The 16,286-nt window shown below is 39.6% G+C and overlaps 1 protein-coding gene across 1 annotated transcript in view; it reads left to right on the top strand.

The window, feature by feature from the left end:
• The window catches only part of LMBRD1 (LMBR1 domain containing 1), a 144,496-nt gene that overhangs the window by 83,181 nt on the left and 45,029 nt on the right, over positions 1-16,286 (top strand). The window contains exons 8-9 of the mRNA XM_069599500.1: positions 7,672-7,797; positions 16,024-16,176. Coding sequence (XP_069455601.1) covers positions 7,672-7,797; positions 16,024-16,176 — 279 coding nt within the window. The remainder of the gene's footprint in view (positions 1-7,671; positions 7,798-16,023; positions 16,177-16,286) is intronic.

Raw genomic sequence — 16,286 nt, forward strand, 5'->3', positions numbered from 1 at the left:
AAGTAGCTTCTCTGATCTGAGCAGAGATTGGATTGAGGTGGATGCACAGAGCTGTGCGGGGAGGGCAGTGCAGGCTCCTGGGGAGGGCACCGGGCTGTGCTCTGACTGGAGCGGGAGGTGCGGCCAGCCCAACAGGTGCAGTTGGGGAAGGCAGTGAGTGCCCAGGGAGATGGCCAGAGGGCAGCTCTGTGCGCCCTGTGGGCTGTGCCTGGGATTTTGGATTTTATTCCGACTGAGATGAGAAGCCACTGAAAGTTTCTAAATGGAAAAGTAATAGGTTCTAACTAACATTGTGGACTTGAGAGTTGGACTGTGAAGAAAGCTGAGCGCTGAAAAATTGATGCTTTTGAACTGTGGTGTTGGAGAAGACTCTTGAGAGTCCCTTGGACTGCAAGGAGATCCAACCAGTCCATTCTAAAGGAGATCAGCCCTGGGATTTCTTTGGAAGGAATGATGCTAAAGCTGAAACTCTAGTACTTTGGCCACCTCATGCAAAGAGTTGGCTATTGGAAAAGACTGTGATGCTGGGAGGGATTGGGGGCAGGAGGAAAAGGGGATGACAGAGGATGAGATGGCTGGATGGCATCACTGACTCGATGGACGTGAGTTTGAGTGAACTCTGGGAGTTGGTGATGGACAGGGAGGCCTGGCGTGCTGCATGCGATTCATGGGTTGCAAAGAGTTGGACACAACTGGGTGACTGAACTGAACTGAACATGGTAACAATGTTGCTTTGGTGGGTCTGAATTAAGCTGTGGAACTGATGAATGGAAGTGGGGAAAATATGGGAAATGATTAAAACTCTTTGAAAGAGAGCTTCCCTACAGGAACAATATTATTGTTAAGGTAAATATTTCAAACTCATATATTTTATATTGAAATGGATACTGAAAATTATGTGTGCCATCAAATCAGGTATAAGGATCACACTGGCTTGGTTAAGATATACTTGTGCGTGTGTACTGAGTCATTTCAGTCATATCTGACTCCTTGCGACCCCATGGACTATAGCGTGCCAGGCTCCTCTGTCCATGGGATTTTCCAGCACTGGGAGTGGGTTACCATTTCCTTCTCCAGGGGATCTGCTTGACCCATAGATTGATTTGTGTCTCCTGCATTGCAGGGCAATTCTTGACTGCTGCGCCTCTAGGGAAACCCTTGCCTCTGAGTACAAGAAATTAATTATTAAAGGTAAAATCATGTCTGTTCTAGAATCTGTAGCTATTAGTATTGAAACTACAGAAGCTTTTGTAGTATATATGTCAGTTGAGTGCGAATTTCTTAGGTACACATTGTTTAGTTCAGATACTAGTTGATTATTTAAATTTTACCAAGATAATATCCACTGTACCACATTAAAAGGAATAGCCAAATAATTGGGCACTCAATTTTAGAAGAACGTCAGATGACATGTTATCTTATGTAGTGTTTTCAACATAAATTGAAAGAGAATCTGCTACTTTTTAAATTAAAAAAAAAAAAAAAACCTCTAGGCACAATTATTTATGCAGACATTTTAATTTTTTGGTGCCACCAAGTGGGGAAATGTTGAATAATGCTGTTTTCATATAAAATGTATCATACGGACCACTGAAATGCCTGTAAATGCAGAGACTATTGAACTTTTTATTATGTACATGCATGCTAAGTCCTTTAAGTTGTATCTGACTCTTTGTGACCCAGTAATATGTAGCCTACCATAGGCTCCTGTGTCCATGGGATTCTTCAAGAAAGAATACTGGAGTGAGTTGCCATGGCCCCCACCCCCAGGGGATCTTCCTGAGCCAGGGATCGAACCTGCGTCTCTTCCATCTCCTGCATTGGTAGGCAGGCTCTTTACCATTGTGCCACCTAGAAAGCCCTTGTAATTATGTACACTTACCAGTAAAAAAAAAAAAAAAATGAACATGTCTTCAAGGAGTTTATGAATTATGTATGTACTTATGTATATATATAAATATTTATCCTAAATGTGCTGTGCTTAGTTGCTCAGTCGTGTCCGACCCTTTTACAACCCTATGGACTGTCATCCACCAGGCTCCTCTGTCCATGGGATTCTCTAGGCAAGAATACTGGAGTGAGTTGCCATTTCCTCCTCCAGGGGATCTTCCTGATTCAGGGATCGAACTTGTGTCTCTTGTGTCTTGTGCTTTGGCAGGTGGGTTCTTTACCACTAGCACCACCTGTGTAAATTTACTATAAATGAAACTAATGGATTAAAGACAATAGTGTTGTTGTGGAGTCACTAAGTCATGTCTGACTCTTTTTGTGCCACCATGGACTATTAGACTTCCAGGCTCCTCTGTCCATGGGATTTTCCAGGCAAGAATACTGGAGAAAATTAGAGTGATAAATTAAGGATTTTAACATAGAACTAAAGCAGTGGTTCTCAGTAACCTTTGAAGACAGAACTATGCTTTAAATGTTCAGTTGTTCAGCCTTCCTGTGGCAGTGTGCCTCCCCGAGTCTCTGGCCTGATTGTGCGATGCGCCTCTCTTGTGTGCCCCCTGATGGCTCAGTTGGTGCCACTGTAAGGGAAAGGTCCCTGCCATGCTGTCTCATCATTTATGATGTTTGTTTTATATCAGTGACAGAAGTGTTTCAGCCTTACATGCTTAAAAAATCAGATCAATCATCTTCATGCAAAATAAGGCAAATATACGTGAAATAAGTTGTGAAGATATTCCTAAAACTTCACTTTGGAACATGTCTTCTCAGTCACTTTTTTGGGTTGACTGTTCATGTCCATGTTTCACTATTGAGTGTCTTTTATGCTGTCAAGAGAATCGATGAGATAGCTTTTCTTGAGTTCTCAGCTTGTCTCTTGGAATGTCTTTGAAGCTGCTGACACACCCACTGTGTAAATTTAAGCTGTTTTTGTTTCATTATTGTTTCTTCCCTTGTAACCTGAGGAGCAAAATACAAAAATGTCTTCTACTTCGGGTACCTTCCTTTCTTAAGCTTAGAAAGCCTCTGACTATTGCATTGCGAGGAAATGTGGAATCATAATTGTTCCGTAAAGTTTGGCTTCACTGCTTGCTCTTTTGTTCTGTGTTTCCTTACACATGAACTTTTTCCTTTAATGTCAAATCAGAGTACTATCTTATAAGACATTGTAAGTGGCAGTTTAACTCAGTAGTTGCACCACAAATGCATGTAACTCTACTAGAGAAGTAATTGTAATGTAACCAGCTATGACCAAATTTGTGAATATCTGGATAAAGACCACTGTGCCACGACTTCTGCCTTGCCTGTGTTCATAAAATGCATTCAAATTTCGCTGGTGTTAAATGTGAGAAAAAAAATACATACACACACACACACACAGCTTTCCTGGTGGCTCAGTTGGTAAAGAATGCCTGTAATGCAGGAGACCACCTGCAGTGCAGGAGACCCTGGTTTGATCCTTGGGTTGGGAAGGTCCCCTGGAGAAGGCAGTGGCAACCCACTCCAGTATGCTTACCTGGGAAATACCATGGGCAGAGGAGCCTGGAGGACTGTAGTCCATGGGGTCGCAGGAGTTGAACACGACTTAGCAACTGAACTACCAACTACATACACACACACACACATACATACATACATGTATTTTAGAATCATGTGAACATTTAGACTGGAAATCTTTACTGAATAATGTTCAGTTGTTTCACTAGTTTCATCATTCGTGTCCTTGAATAATAGGTTTCATAAATATATTCAGGACATGTGTTCAGTTTATAGGCAATGCTTGGCATTGTCTCTAAAAGGTAGAGAGAGAGATGGCAGGGAAAACGTGTTTTCATGGGGCAAGAGCATATTAGAAATGTTTTAGTTTGTATATGTTCTTTCAAAACATTTGAGTTTTAAAATACAGATGGTGGTTTATTTTTGGAAATTGAAACAAATGATATTAGAGGCAAGTATGGCTGACCTGGAAGTATTTTAAGTGATACAGTCTCTTTAGCCTTGTTGATTTTCTGGTATTTCACTAGAGGGCAGTAGTAAGCAATGAAAGTTTTGTGTTTCTGAAGAACGATAGTCTTCGTACAAGTTTTTCAAGGAAATCTTAGGCTAAAATCAAAAGATTGTTGTTTAAGGATCTTAAAGTTGTAATGAATAAATACTTTGTATAATGTGTTATGTCATCTATCATAATCTAAATATTATAGTTAAATTTCCTGACAGTCACTGAAACTTAAGCATGTAATCCAGAAACAAGCTAGGTAACCAAAACAGTAATTGCTCTCTTTTACTTGTTCTCTTCAGACAGTAATTCCCAAAAAGATGTTGTATTCTGGCCTTATGTTACCACAGGGTGTTGTGAAGGACATACATTTTTTCCCCAAAATTTTTGCATTACTCTATTTATGTAAGCTATAGGAATTCAATTTAACTCTTCTAAAAAATGTATAAGTTCCATGTAAGGAAGAGTTCATGTGAATAAAGAACTCTTAAAAAATTTTTTTTGGTTAAGTATTATTTTCTTAGAGAAGTTATTTTATATTTGCTCTTGGAATAAAGGTAGGAAAAAGAAAAACAGACCTAGTCCTTGCATATCAAACAGTCTTCTGCAGTTGTTACTCGTTTGGCTGAGAAATCTGTCTTGCCAGGAACTTGCTGCATGAGCATGATTCTGATAAGTTACAAGTTTGGCAGGCCTAGTGATAAAACAGATGTGCGGAGCAATAATGTTCCTGTCCAGTGTTCTGCAGTATAATTGAATTATAAGCAAGGCGCATTTACAAATCAAGGAACATTTCTCAGATGTGGTGCGATTAAGCTGAGACCTGAAGGGCACTGGACTTAGCTAGTGAGGTGAGGTGAGCAGGGAGGCGTTTTGCTAAGGCACTGCAGGTTCTGCATGTGGCCCCAGGGCAGAGCTGAAGGCGGAAGCTGCAGCGATGAGGAGCTGTGAGTGTTTGGAGGCATGAGGACGGGGTGGGAGGCCTGGGTCATGAAGAGCTTTTGCAGGCCAGGATTAGATGCTAATCATTCTCACACTGGACAGAATTGGAAAACTGCTTCTTCAGACAGTCACTCATGAAATTCGGATGCATATAAAAACAGGTGGATGGAGTAGCATCACTCTGGCCGGAGTGGCAGCTGACCTCTTGTCTCCCTGCCCTCTTACCTGCTCTGTTGATTCTGATGGCCCCAACCCAGAACCCCAGGAACTCCTACCAGCGCAAATACCCCTATTGGTCCTGAAGAGTCTCATTGGATGTTAGCTAGGGGAATGCCACAGTCTAACTTGAGTGTGAGAGATTGCTTCAGAAACAGTCTGGAAGATGGATTTGTAGTGAGGGAGACCAGCAAACTGGTTAGGAAAATTTAGATTACTTTGTGTTTGACAGTAAACTCTAAGTAGGGGCCATGTTTTAAATACTGAGTAGGGTACGGATTCCTTAGGAAATAGTATTGAGTTCTGAGGTTAGTATATTTAGAGATCCAGATCCATCAAACAGAATAGCAAGCATTGGGATAAAATAAGCCTCGTTTGAAACTGATTGGCAAGACAGAGAAATATACCTGGGCATAAACTGGTTTTTTTTTGCTTTGGCAGTTGGTTATAAATAGCAGTATGGACTTGTGATAAAATGGTATGTGAGACTAAGAATGACTGAATGATCATCATGTAATACTCATCAAAGTCTTAAAGTTATTTACTTTTTTCAGTAATGTTTAAAAGATGTGGAGCTACTAGGAGAATAGGAATAGGACAGTCCTGTAAGGGAATGGTAACAGTCTCTGTGGACTGCACTCAAGGAGATCAAACCAGTCAATCCTAAAGGAAATCAATCCTGAATATTCACTGGCAGGACTGATGCTGAAGCTCCAATACTTTGGCCACCTGATGACTCATTGGAAAAGACCCTGGTGCTGGGAAGGATTTGAAGGCAGGAGGAGACGGGGACGACAGAGGATGAGATGGTTGCGTGGCATCTCTGACTCAGCGGACATGAGTTTGAGCAAGCTCTGGGAGATGGTGAAGGACAGGGAGGCCTGGCGTGCTGCAGTCCACGGGGTCGCAGAGAATCGGACACGACTGGGTGACTATACAACATCAGCAGCAATCTCTGGGCACCTTGTTTTCCATAGACTTTTTTCTTCACACTTTCAGTGTTTTGAGGATATAAAATTTACTGTTAAAAATGATTTAAACCTTATTATGTATTTCCTTTTTATATTTTACCAAGGTCATTAGGAGTATAAACTTGACAAGAATTTAATTAGAAGAAAATTATTCTACTCTGTCTAAATTATTATTTTTTTTGAACACAAACAGAACCTTTCCCCAACCTCTCCTTTTTGTTTTTCTTGTTTTTGGCTGATGTGGAAATCGTGAGAACATTAATTTATGTTTTAACAGTATTTAAAATGCAAGGTTTTAAGTATTTCTCCTTTAGAAAATGCAAGGATTTGCATATTGGGTAATAATTTCAGCTAGTTAATTATCTAAATACAACAAGCTACAGAGTTGCTCTTACTTGATAGAACTGGTGATTTCTGAATTCCTTTTAATCATATTCTTTGTTTGCATTTCCCTTAATTAAAAAAGAACCCTCATATGTCAGAATTTATGGTTTCATATATGAATTGTGATTTAATCAGTATCTAAAGGAGAATATCAGTAAGAGTATCAAAATGATTCAAAATGACACTAAACATATTTGAGATCATCCTGGGAGTTGAAAACCAGGTAGCAGAGCGTGGGAGATCTGCAGGGTCACTCAGGACATTTTGGAGTTTGGGGTTAAGCCTAAGAAGTAGTAGCATTGATCACTTCTGCCCACATTCATTATTTAAACTCAGTCTCATGACCCTGCCTAACATGACCCCGCTGGCTAAAGCAGTTTGGCAGTATCTCAGGTAGGAAATGTAAAAGATTTAAATACATGATTTTGTGTCAACTTTAGAGCCTGTTGCTGCAATGAGTGATCATCGTTGCAGCAAGGAGATGATGGTTGTCAGTTTTGCTTCTAAGTATTTAAGGTCAGCAACTTTGAATAATGGTCACATGGCATTTGCTATTAAGTGTTTCTAATAGTTACAATAAAACTTCACATTTGGGACTGGCTAGTAGAGAACTGGGTAGTATAAAATAATTTCTTAATGCTGATTAAAATTTTAAAATTTCTTATAGGAATTAAAATACTTAGCAAAAAGATTATAAATATTTAGAACTTACAAATAAACTACATACAGATCATTTGTATGCTAATCAAATAAAATGTATATTAAAATATACTTTACTGAGAGTTTACTGCATTTACTCAGATAAAATTGTTTTTTTTCCACAGAAAATAATTTTGTAAATTGTTATTACTGATTTAGACTGTCTTAACCCCTGATTAGCCTGCAATCATGATTTGTTACTTTGATAAAGTATTACATTTACATTAATTTTGTAACTTGTCCTTTGAGAAATAGCTATTATCTATTTTAGGAGTAGTTAGCATTACAGTATAATATACACAGTATAACTCTGTGTAACTAAATGTGTAATAAACAGGAGAATCGTGAGACCACATAGTCACAGTTCACTCCCATTTACTCTGCTCTTCAGTGACTGTGCCCCTCACAACTGCTTACTCTTTATTACTTCGGAGGACATTTATTTTACCTGAAAATTGTGTATTAATATATTTAAAATAGTATTGCTAACATTAGTCTTTCTTTTGTTTCTTTCAGGCCTATGGCATGTCGGCATTACCTTTAAATCTGATTAAAGGCACACGAAGCGCTGCTTATGAGCGTCTGGAAAACACTGAAGACATTGAAGAAGTAGAGCAGCACATCCAAACAATTAAATCAAAGGTGAGTTGGTATTTTATTGCCGTTGAGGGTCATAAAAGTACTTGGTCTTTGAGCTGCTTTCTGTTGTTACTTAGACATTGGTGAGCCTATATTTTGATACTGTTTGAATTTTTGTGCAACATATCCTTAAAGAAGCATATCTTTAAAAAACTACTTTCTATAAAATGTAGGACACTTACAGTTTGAGAATTATTATCTGTGTAACAACTGAAACACGGAAGTTCCACTTACATATGGCCGTTACTTTGCTAGTTCCCAGGTATGCCGATGCCATATGCAATGTCAGAGTGCACTGTATCACTTATGTTCAGGTTTTATGTGCTAGTTTTTCTTCCTCTATCACCTTCAAGTAAGACGTAAATCTTATTTATAGAACATAGGAAAAAATGGAGTTTCCTAAATTATTCTGTTAAACTATGATAATCCTGATATAGAAACCAGATGGTAATATGACACACAAAAAAGAAAACTGTTTATGTGACTGGTCTCTCTTATAAAAGTAGAGGCAAATAATTCAATATAAGTAAAAACATGAGCAATTCAAAAATGATGCTGTAGTAAGGAAATATTTCATAATTGTCAGATTAGGTTTATCCCAGGAATGCAAAGGTGATATGTTAGAAAATAAAGTAGTTTAATATATTGAGAATAAATGAGAAATATAAACATCTTAATAGATGCCAATGAGTCTTTATTTAGAGTCAATTTGTAGTTAACTATGTTTAGAGAAGAGTCTTACCAAATTGGAAGAGAAGAAACTATTTGGCAACGGAAGCCTCCATGAGCTTGGTGCCTAATGAGGAAAGGAACATTTTTGTTAAAGGCACATATAGGACAGTAGAGTCTGTCGTGTTCCTGGAGGTCTTGGTCAGATAAGAAATGTGGGAGGAAGAGGGGAGAAAAGGGAAGTAACTTGTGTTATTTGAAGATCTTATCTACCAAAAAAATCTAAAAGAATCAACTGAAAAACTAATAGAACTAATAAAAGTTCATCGAGGTGCCCGTTCATATGTACAAAATCATTAACCAGGTGGAGGATGTAATAGAAAATGATCTCATTCACAGGAACTGTGAACTATAAAATAATAAGAAATGTCAGAATCTTCCTAGTGAAAATTATAAAATTTATTAAAATAACAGAAGACTGAAATAAATGAAGAACTTCTTCAGTTCCTAATTGGGAAGATTCAATAATGTAGAGATGAGAGTTTTTCATAAGTTTAGGTGGAAATTCAGTATCATGTATAAAAGATAAAAAAATGAAAGTTTCATAAACCTCCTACCACATAACAGATTCAGAATTTAAATCAAATACATTTAGATAACATTAGGAGAAAATAAAAGTAAAATTGTAATTTGTTGTGTGGAGAAATTTTCTAAACAAGACTCAGAACTCAAGTGCAAATTAAGAATTTATTGAGTTTTAAATTTTTATTTTTTCAAATTTATGTACCCTAAAAAGTGGCACCAAGAGGAATTTAAGAACTAACAGTATTTTGAGAGGAAATAATCTGCAATATAGGTGATATACTGAGCATCTGTAAGTCAAGAAGAAGAAGGGACAAGCAATACATAGAAATAATGAACAAAAGACCTAAATAGACAGTATACTGAAGGAGAAATTGCTCAGTGAAAATATAAAATGATCTTTCAGCTCATTAGTAATGAAGTTCGCTATGATCCTACTTTGCATGGATTGTGAGGAGTTTTCCAGAACATGGAACTTTCAGTGCTAAAATGAAAGTCCAAGATGACTGGAAATTAAAGTAACTCAGTATTTTTTTTAATCCTTTGAAGGTCTTAAAAAGTTTACTTTTGTCAGGTGAGAATATGGGGATAGGCATACTGTTGTGGGAGTATAAAATACACAGATTTCTAAAGAAAATTGAATGTTGTCACATGTGCCCAAACACAGAACATGTACCTCTTGATAGTTACAAGTTTAATATAACAGTGTGCACCAGTTTGTGGATCCCAGCATTGCGGTAGTGAAGGGACTTGCACATGTAGGGCCGCCCAAGATGGACAGGTCACAGTGTAGAGTTCTGACAGTGCGGTCCACTGGAGGGAGAAATGGCAAACCATTCCTATATTCTTGCCTGGAGAACCCCATGGACAGTGTGAGAAGGTGAAAAAATAAGACACTGGAAGATGAACCCCCCAGATTGGAAGATGTCCAGTATGCTATTGGGGAATAGTGGAGAGCAACTGTGCATAGCTCCAAAACGAATGAACTGGCTGGGCCAAAGTGGAAATGATGCTTAGTTGTGGATGTGTCTGGTGTTGAAAGTAAAGTCTGATGCTGTAAAGAGCAATATTGCATAGAAACCTGGAATGTTAGGTCTGTGAATCAAGGTAAATTGGATGTGGCGAAGCAGAAGATGGCAAGATTGAACATGGACATCTTAGGAATCAGTGAACTAAAATGGACTGGAATGGGTAAATTTAACTCAGATGACCATTATATCTACTACTGTGGGCAAGAATCCTGTAGAAGAAATAGAGTAGCCTTCATAGTCAACAGAAGAGTCCAAGATTCAGTACTTGGGTGAAATCTCAGAAACGACAGAACGATTTCAGTTCTTTTCCAAGGCAAACCATTTGATATCACAGTAATCCAAGTCTATGCCCCACCCCCTTGAAGCTGAAGAAGCTGAAGTCGACTGATTTCTATGAAGACCTACAACACCTTCTAGAACTAACACCTAAGGAAGATATCATTTTCATCTTTGGGAACTGGAATTCAAAAGTAAAAAGTCAAGAGATACCTGGAATAACAGGCAAATCTGGCCTTGGAGTACAAAATGAAGCAGGGCAAAGGCCAACAGAGTTTTGTCAAGAGAACATGCTGGTCATAGCAAACATGGGTTTCCAAGAACTGAAGAGATGACTCTACACATGAACCTCACGAGAACGTCAGTACTGAAATCAGACTGATTATGTTCTCTGAAGCCAAAGATGGCTAGAAGCTCTATACAGTCAGCAGAAACAAGACATGGAGCTGACTGTGCCTCAGATCATGAGCTCCTTATGCAAAATTCAGGCTTAAGTTGAAGAAATTAGGGAAGACCACTAGGCCATTCAGATATGACCTCAGTCAAATCCCTTATGATTAAACAGTGGAGGAAATGATGGATTCAAGGGGTTAGATCTGGTAGACAGAGTACCTGAAGAACTATGGACAGAGATTCATAACACTGCACAGGAGGAAGGGAGCAAAACTATCCCAAAGAAAAAGAAATTCAAGAAGACAAAGTGGTTGTCTGAGGGAGCACTACAAACAGCTGAGAAAAGAGAAGCAAAAGGAGAAAGGGAAAGGTAAACCCAGCTGAATGCAGAGTTCCACAGAGTAGCAAGGAGAGATAAGGAGGTCTTAAACGAACAGTGAAAAACGATAGAGGAAAACAACAGAATGGGAAAGACTAGAGATGCCTTCGGGAAAATTGAAGATATCAGGGAACACTTCATGCAAGGATGGGCACGATAAAGGACATAAACAGTAAGGGCCTAACAGAAGCAGAAGAGATTAAGAAGTGGTGGCAAGAATACACCTAAGAACTGTACTAAAATGGTCTTAATGACCTAGATAACCACAGTGGTGTGGTCACTCACCTAACATCAGACATCTTGGAGTGTGAAGTCAAGTGGGTCTTAGGGAGCATTACTATGAACAGAGCTAGTGGAGATGATGGAATCCCAACTGAGCTATTTCAAATCCTGAAAGATGATGCTGTGAAAGTGCTGCACTCAATCTGCCAGCAAATTTGGAAAACTCAGCAGTGGCCACAGAACTGGAAAAGGTCAATTTTCATTCCAGTCCCAAAGAAGGGCAATGCCAAAGTATGTTCAAACTATCACACAGTTGGTCTCATTTCACATGCTAGCGAAGTAATGCTCAAAATCCTTTAAGCTAGGTTTCCACAGTACATGAAGTCTGTAACTTCCAGGTATACAAACTGGTTTTAGAAAAGGCAGAGGAACCAGAGATCTAATTGCCAACATTGATTGGATCACAGAGAAAGTAAGGGAATTCCGGAAATACATCTACTTCTGCTTCATTGACTACACTAAAGCCTTTGACTGTATGGATCACAACAAACCTAGAAAATTCTTAAAGAGATGGGAATACCAGACCATGTCACAAACTGCTCTCTGAGAAGCCAGTATGTAGCTCAAAAAAAAAAAAACAAACAAAAAAAAAACAAAAACAGAACTGGACATGGAACAACTGACTGGTTCAACATTGGAAAAGGGATCCATCAAGGCTGTATATTGTCACCCTGCTTATTTAACTTATATTCAGAGTACATTATGCAAATACCAGGCTGGATGAATCACAAGCCAGAATCAAGATTGCTGGAAGAAATATGAACAACCTCAGATATGTAGATAATACCACTCATGGCAGAAAGCGAAGAGGAACTAAAGAGCCTGTTGATGAAGGTGAAAGAGGAGAGTGAAAAAGTTGGCTTGAAACTAAAAAAATTAAGATCCTGGCACCTGGTCCCATCACTTCATGGGAAATAGAAGGGAAAATGTGGAAGCAGTAATAGATTTTATTTTCTCAGGCTCCAAAATCATTGTAGATGGTGACTACAGCCATGAAATTAAGAGGCTTGCTTCTTGGAAGGAAAGCTATGACAAACCTAGAAAGCATATTTAAGAAGCAGAGACATCACTTTGCCAACAGAGGTCCATATAGTCAAAATTATGATTTACCAGTAGTTGTGTATGCATTTGAGAGTTGGACCATAAGAAGGCTAAACGCTGAAGAATTGATGCTTTCAATCTGTGGTACTGGAGAAGACTTTTGAGAGTCCAAACGACTCTGCAAGGAGATGAACCCAGTCAATCCTAAAGGAGATTAGTGCTGAATATTCATTGGAAGGATTGATGCTGAAGCTGAAGCTCCAATACTTTGGCCACCTGATGCAAAGATCTGACTCATTGGGGAAAAAGTCTGATGCTGGGAAAGATTGAAGGCAACAGGAGAAGGGGGCAACAGAGAATAAGATGGTTAGAGAGCATCACTGACTCAGTGGACATGACTTTGAGCAAACTCTGGGAGATGGTGGAGCACAAAGGAACAACAGTTTATACCCTGGAACCTATCTTCCTGGATTGTATGTCTGCATTTATACCCAGTGAATAAGTATATTCGTGTCTCTGCCCCTTCATAAAAGACAATAATGTAAATGTTCAAAAATAAGGTATTTGTCGAATCTAAATATCATGGTGTGATGTGCTGTGTAACGATGAAAAGCAATCAGGCAGCTTTATATAGCTTAGAGAACATATCAAATTTAACATCTTCAGTCTAAATTCTGGCTCTTCTGACCATGCATTTAATATCTGTGGGCCTTATTTTCCTCATCTAAATCTATGACCAACCTAGACAGAATATTAAAAAGCAGAAACATTACTTTGCTGACTAAGGTCTGTCTAGTCAAAGCTATGGTTTTTCCAGTAGTCATGTGTGGATTTGAGAGTTGGACTATAAAGAAAGCTGAGTGCTGAAGAATTGATGCTTTTGAACTGTGGTGTTGGAGAAGACTCTTGAGAGTTCCTTGGACTGCAAGGAGGTCCATCCAGTCCATCCTAAAGGAAATCAACCCTGAATATTCATTGGAAGGACTGATGCTAAAGTTGAAACTCCCAATACTTTGGAAACCTAATGTGAAGAACTGACTCCTTAGAAAAGACCTTGATACTGGGAAAGATTAAAGGCAGGGGTAGAAGGGTATGACAGAGGATGAGATGGTTGGATGGCATCACTGACTTGATGCACATGAGTTTGAGCAAGCTCTGAGAGTTGGTGATGGGCAGGGAAGCCTGGCGTGCTGCAGTCCACGGGGTCATAAAGAGTCAGTCAGAGACAACTGAGTGACTGAACTGACTGAATAAATGAATAAATTACTATTACCAGCCTCAAAGTTTTATTCTGAAGATTTGAGGAGAATAAACAAAAAAGAACAGATCACTTTAGGCACAGGAAATGTTAGCTGTTATGTAAAACAGCAGTGTGTTTGCATAGAGGGACACGTGTATATACATAGAATTTTGTGTCAGGTGTTGCTGATCTATGTCAGTTTCTGTGACAGTGGTCACCTCAAAAGAGGGAGCGGTCACTGGTGGACCGTGGGAAGGGAAGCTTTTTTGCCTATAAAGAATGTAGCTATATTTTTTTCCCCAAAGGAAATAATTGGTTGACAGCTGGGTGCCTTTCGTGGTGTGTGTTTGAGCACATTTCTTCCCACAGTGGTTTATGCTGTTGGCACAACAGAGCGGGCTCCATCCCTCACTCAAACAGGCAGATAAGTTGAGCTTGTTTTTCAGTGGATCCTTAAATCAGTTTACTAAAAAATACTTTTCCCTGAACTAGCGAAAGCCAGCAGTGAAGTAAATCTGCCTTGTTGGTGTCGTTTTGATATTAGAATGGCAGTTGTGAGAAAAATTGTGAAGTACCACATGATTGAAGCGTGGTGGCCTGGATCTGTCTTGTGGAGGGAAGTGTTTTATTCCTCTAGTCTTCAGAAAACACCCTTCTGTAAGGTTCCTTTGAGAATGCACTTTGATAGTAAACAGTGTACTTGACTTAAAGCAGTAAAGATAGTTAAATATAGTCTCATGTAATTCCCTATAATTCCATGTAATTCCCTGGTGGCTTAGCCAGTAAAGAATCTGCCTGTAATGCAAGAAAGCTGGATGTGATCCCTGGGTCAGGAAGCTCCCCTGGAGGAGGGAATGACAACCCACTCCAGTATTCTTGCCTGGAGAATCCCATGGACAGAGGAGCCTGATGGGCTACAGTCCATGGCTTGCAAAGAGTCAGACATGACTGAGCAACTAACGCTTTCCATGCAGAGTATGGTTTCTGGACCAGTAGCGTCAGGACCTCCTGGGAATTTGGTAGAAAAGCGAAGTATAGGCCTTACGCAAGACCTAAGTGAGTCAGATTCTCTTGGGGTGGGATCTAGAAGCCTGTGCTTAACGAAAGGTCCTCTTGGTTGCTAGGTGTGTTGAAGTCTGGGGAACAGCAGAGTAAGGAAGAGATGGCTGGCTCCAGAAGCGCTTGGCAGTGCCTCTGTGTGGAGATCATTGTGACCGTGTGCACCTCTTGGTGAAGGGCTGTCTGGGCACTGTCTGCATGTGTCTATTATTTCACATGACGGTGCTCCCTCCACGCTGTGTCACGGACCACTGTGTGCTGTCTCTCCCAACATCCTGTTCGAATCTTGAAAGGACTTTAACATTCTGATTATCTGATGTTTTTAGGCAGTCCACTGGTTAGGACTTTGTGCTTTCACTGCTGAGGACAAGGATTCCATCCCTGATCAGGAAACTAAGACTCCGCATGCCGTATGGTGCCACCCCAAATTTAAAAGTAATAAAAATGTCCCATGTAAACATTTTCTTGGTCCTTCCAATAAAAGCAAATGTACATTTCACCTTCTTAGTATTTAGCAGTTGTTTAGTTATTGTGGTTTATTACTGTACCTGGTTGAAGGCATTTCGGGGCAGGGGGAGTTCTCAAGGGAACGTGTCCCAGAGATACCACAGAAAGGTACTGCTCACGGTTACAGTCAATATCATATGAAAGCACAGGGGAGTTATCTTTCGGAGAGGTCAGCCAAAGGAAACCTGACTCTTTCGCAGATGTACTTGGGGAGTAAGAAAGTGCCAGTTCTTAGCAATTGTTATAAAATCTTATGCTCAGCACATCTTAATCCTGCATCCCCCTGCTGGTGTTTGAGTCAGAGACTGAGGAGCATCAGCCCAGGTAAACACTGTAACACACTCTCCTGACCAAGGGGAGGAGGAGCATAGGGCTGGGTATGTGAAGGGATGGGATGAGGAATTTGGAGGTGAAGGAGAGTAATCAAGCAGAGAACATAAAGTGCCTCATAAAAGGGGTGTTTTAAAAATATGTCATGTCTCTACATAACTTTACCATATTGAGTATTTGGAAAATAGGGATCAAGAAAAGTTCAGCATTAAATGTGCACGCGTTCTCATCACATTTTGACACTGACCTTGGTTCAGAGACGTGTATTCTCACATAGAAGTTACTGGGTTTTGCTTTTTTCCTTCAGTTTGTAAATTTGCCTCAGGAGTCTAGTCCAACCTAAAAAAGTTTTTGTTGTCTGAATCTGCTAAATCTGACGTGTGTACTCTATTAAGACCTTAATGGTAAAAAACTGTTTTATTTTGATCTGTTATTTGCAGAGCAAAGATGGTCGACCTTTGCCGGCAAGGGATAGACGCGCCTTAAAACAATTTGAAGAAAGGTTACGAACACTTCGGAAAAGAGAGAGGCACTTAGAATTCATTGAAAATAGCTGGTGGACAAAATTCTGTGGTGCTCTGCGTCCCCTGAAGGTAAATGGAGTTTTACAGAATTACGCTGTCACTCTTCCAAGTTTATGTGGCACTCAATCTCTCAGAGAGATTGAGTTCTTGTGGAAGCATTGCAGTGTGGCGCCTAGAGC

The sequence above is a fragment of the Ovis canadensis genome, chromosome 9, assembly GCF_042477335.2.
Source record: "Ovis canadensis isolate MfBH-ARS-UI-01 breed Bighorn chromosome 9, ARS-UI_OviCan_v2, whole genome shotgun sequence".
Taxonomy (NCBI): Eukaryota; Metazoa; Chordata; class Mammalia; order Artiodactyla; family Bovidae; genus Ovis; species Ovis canadensis.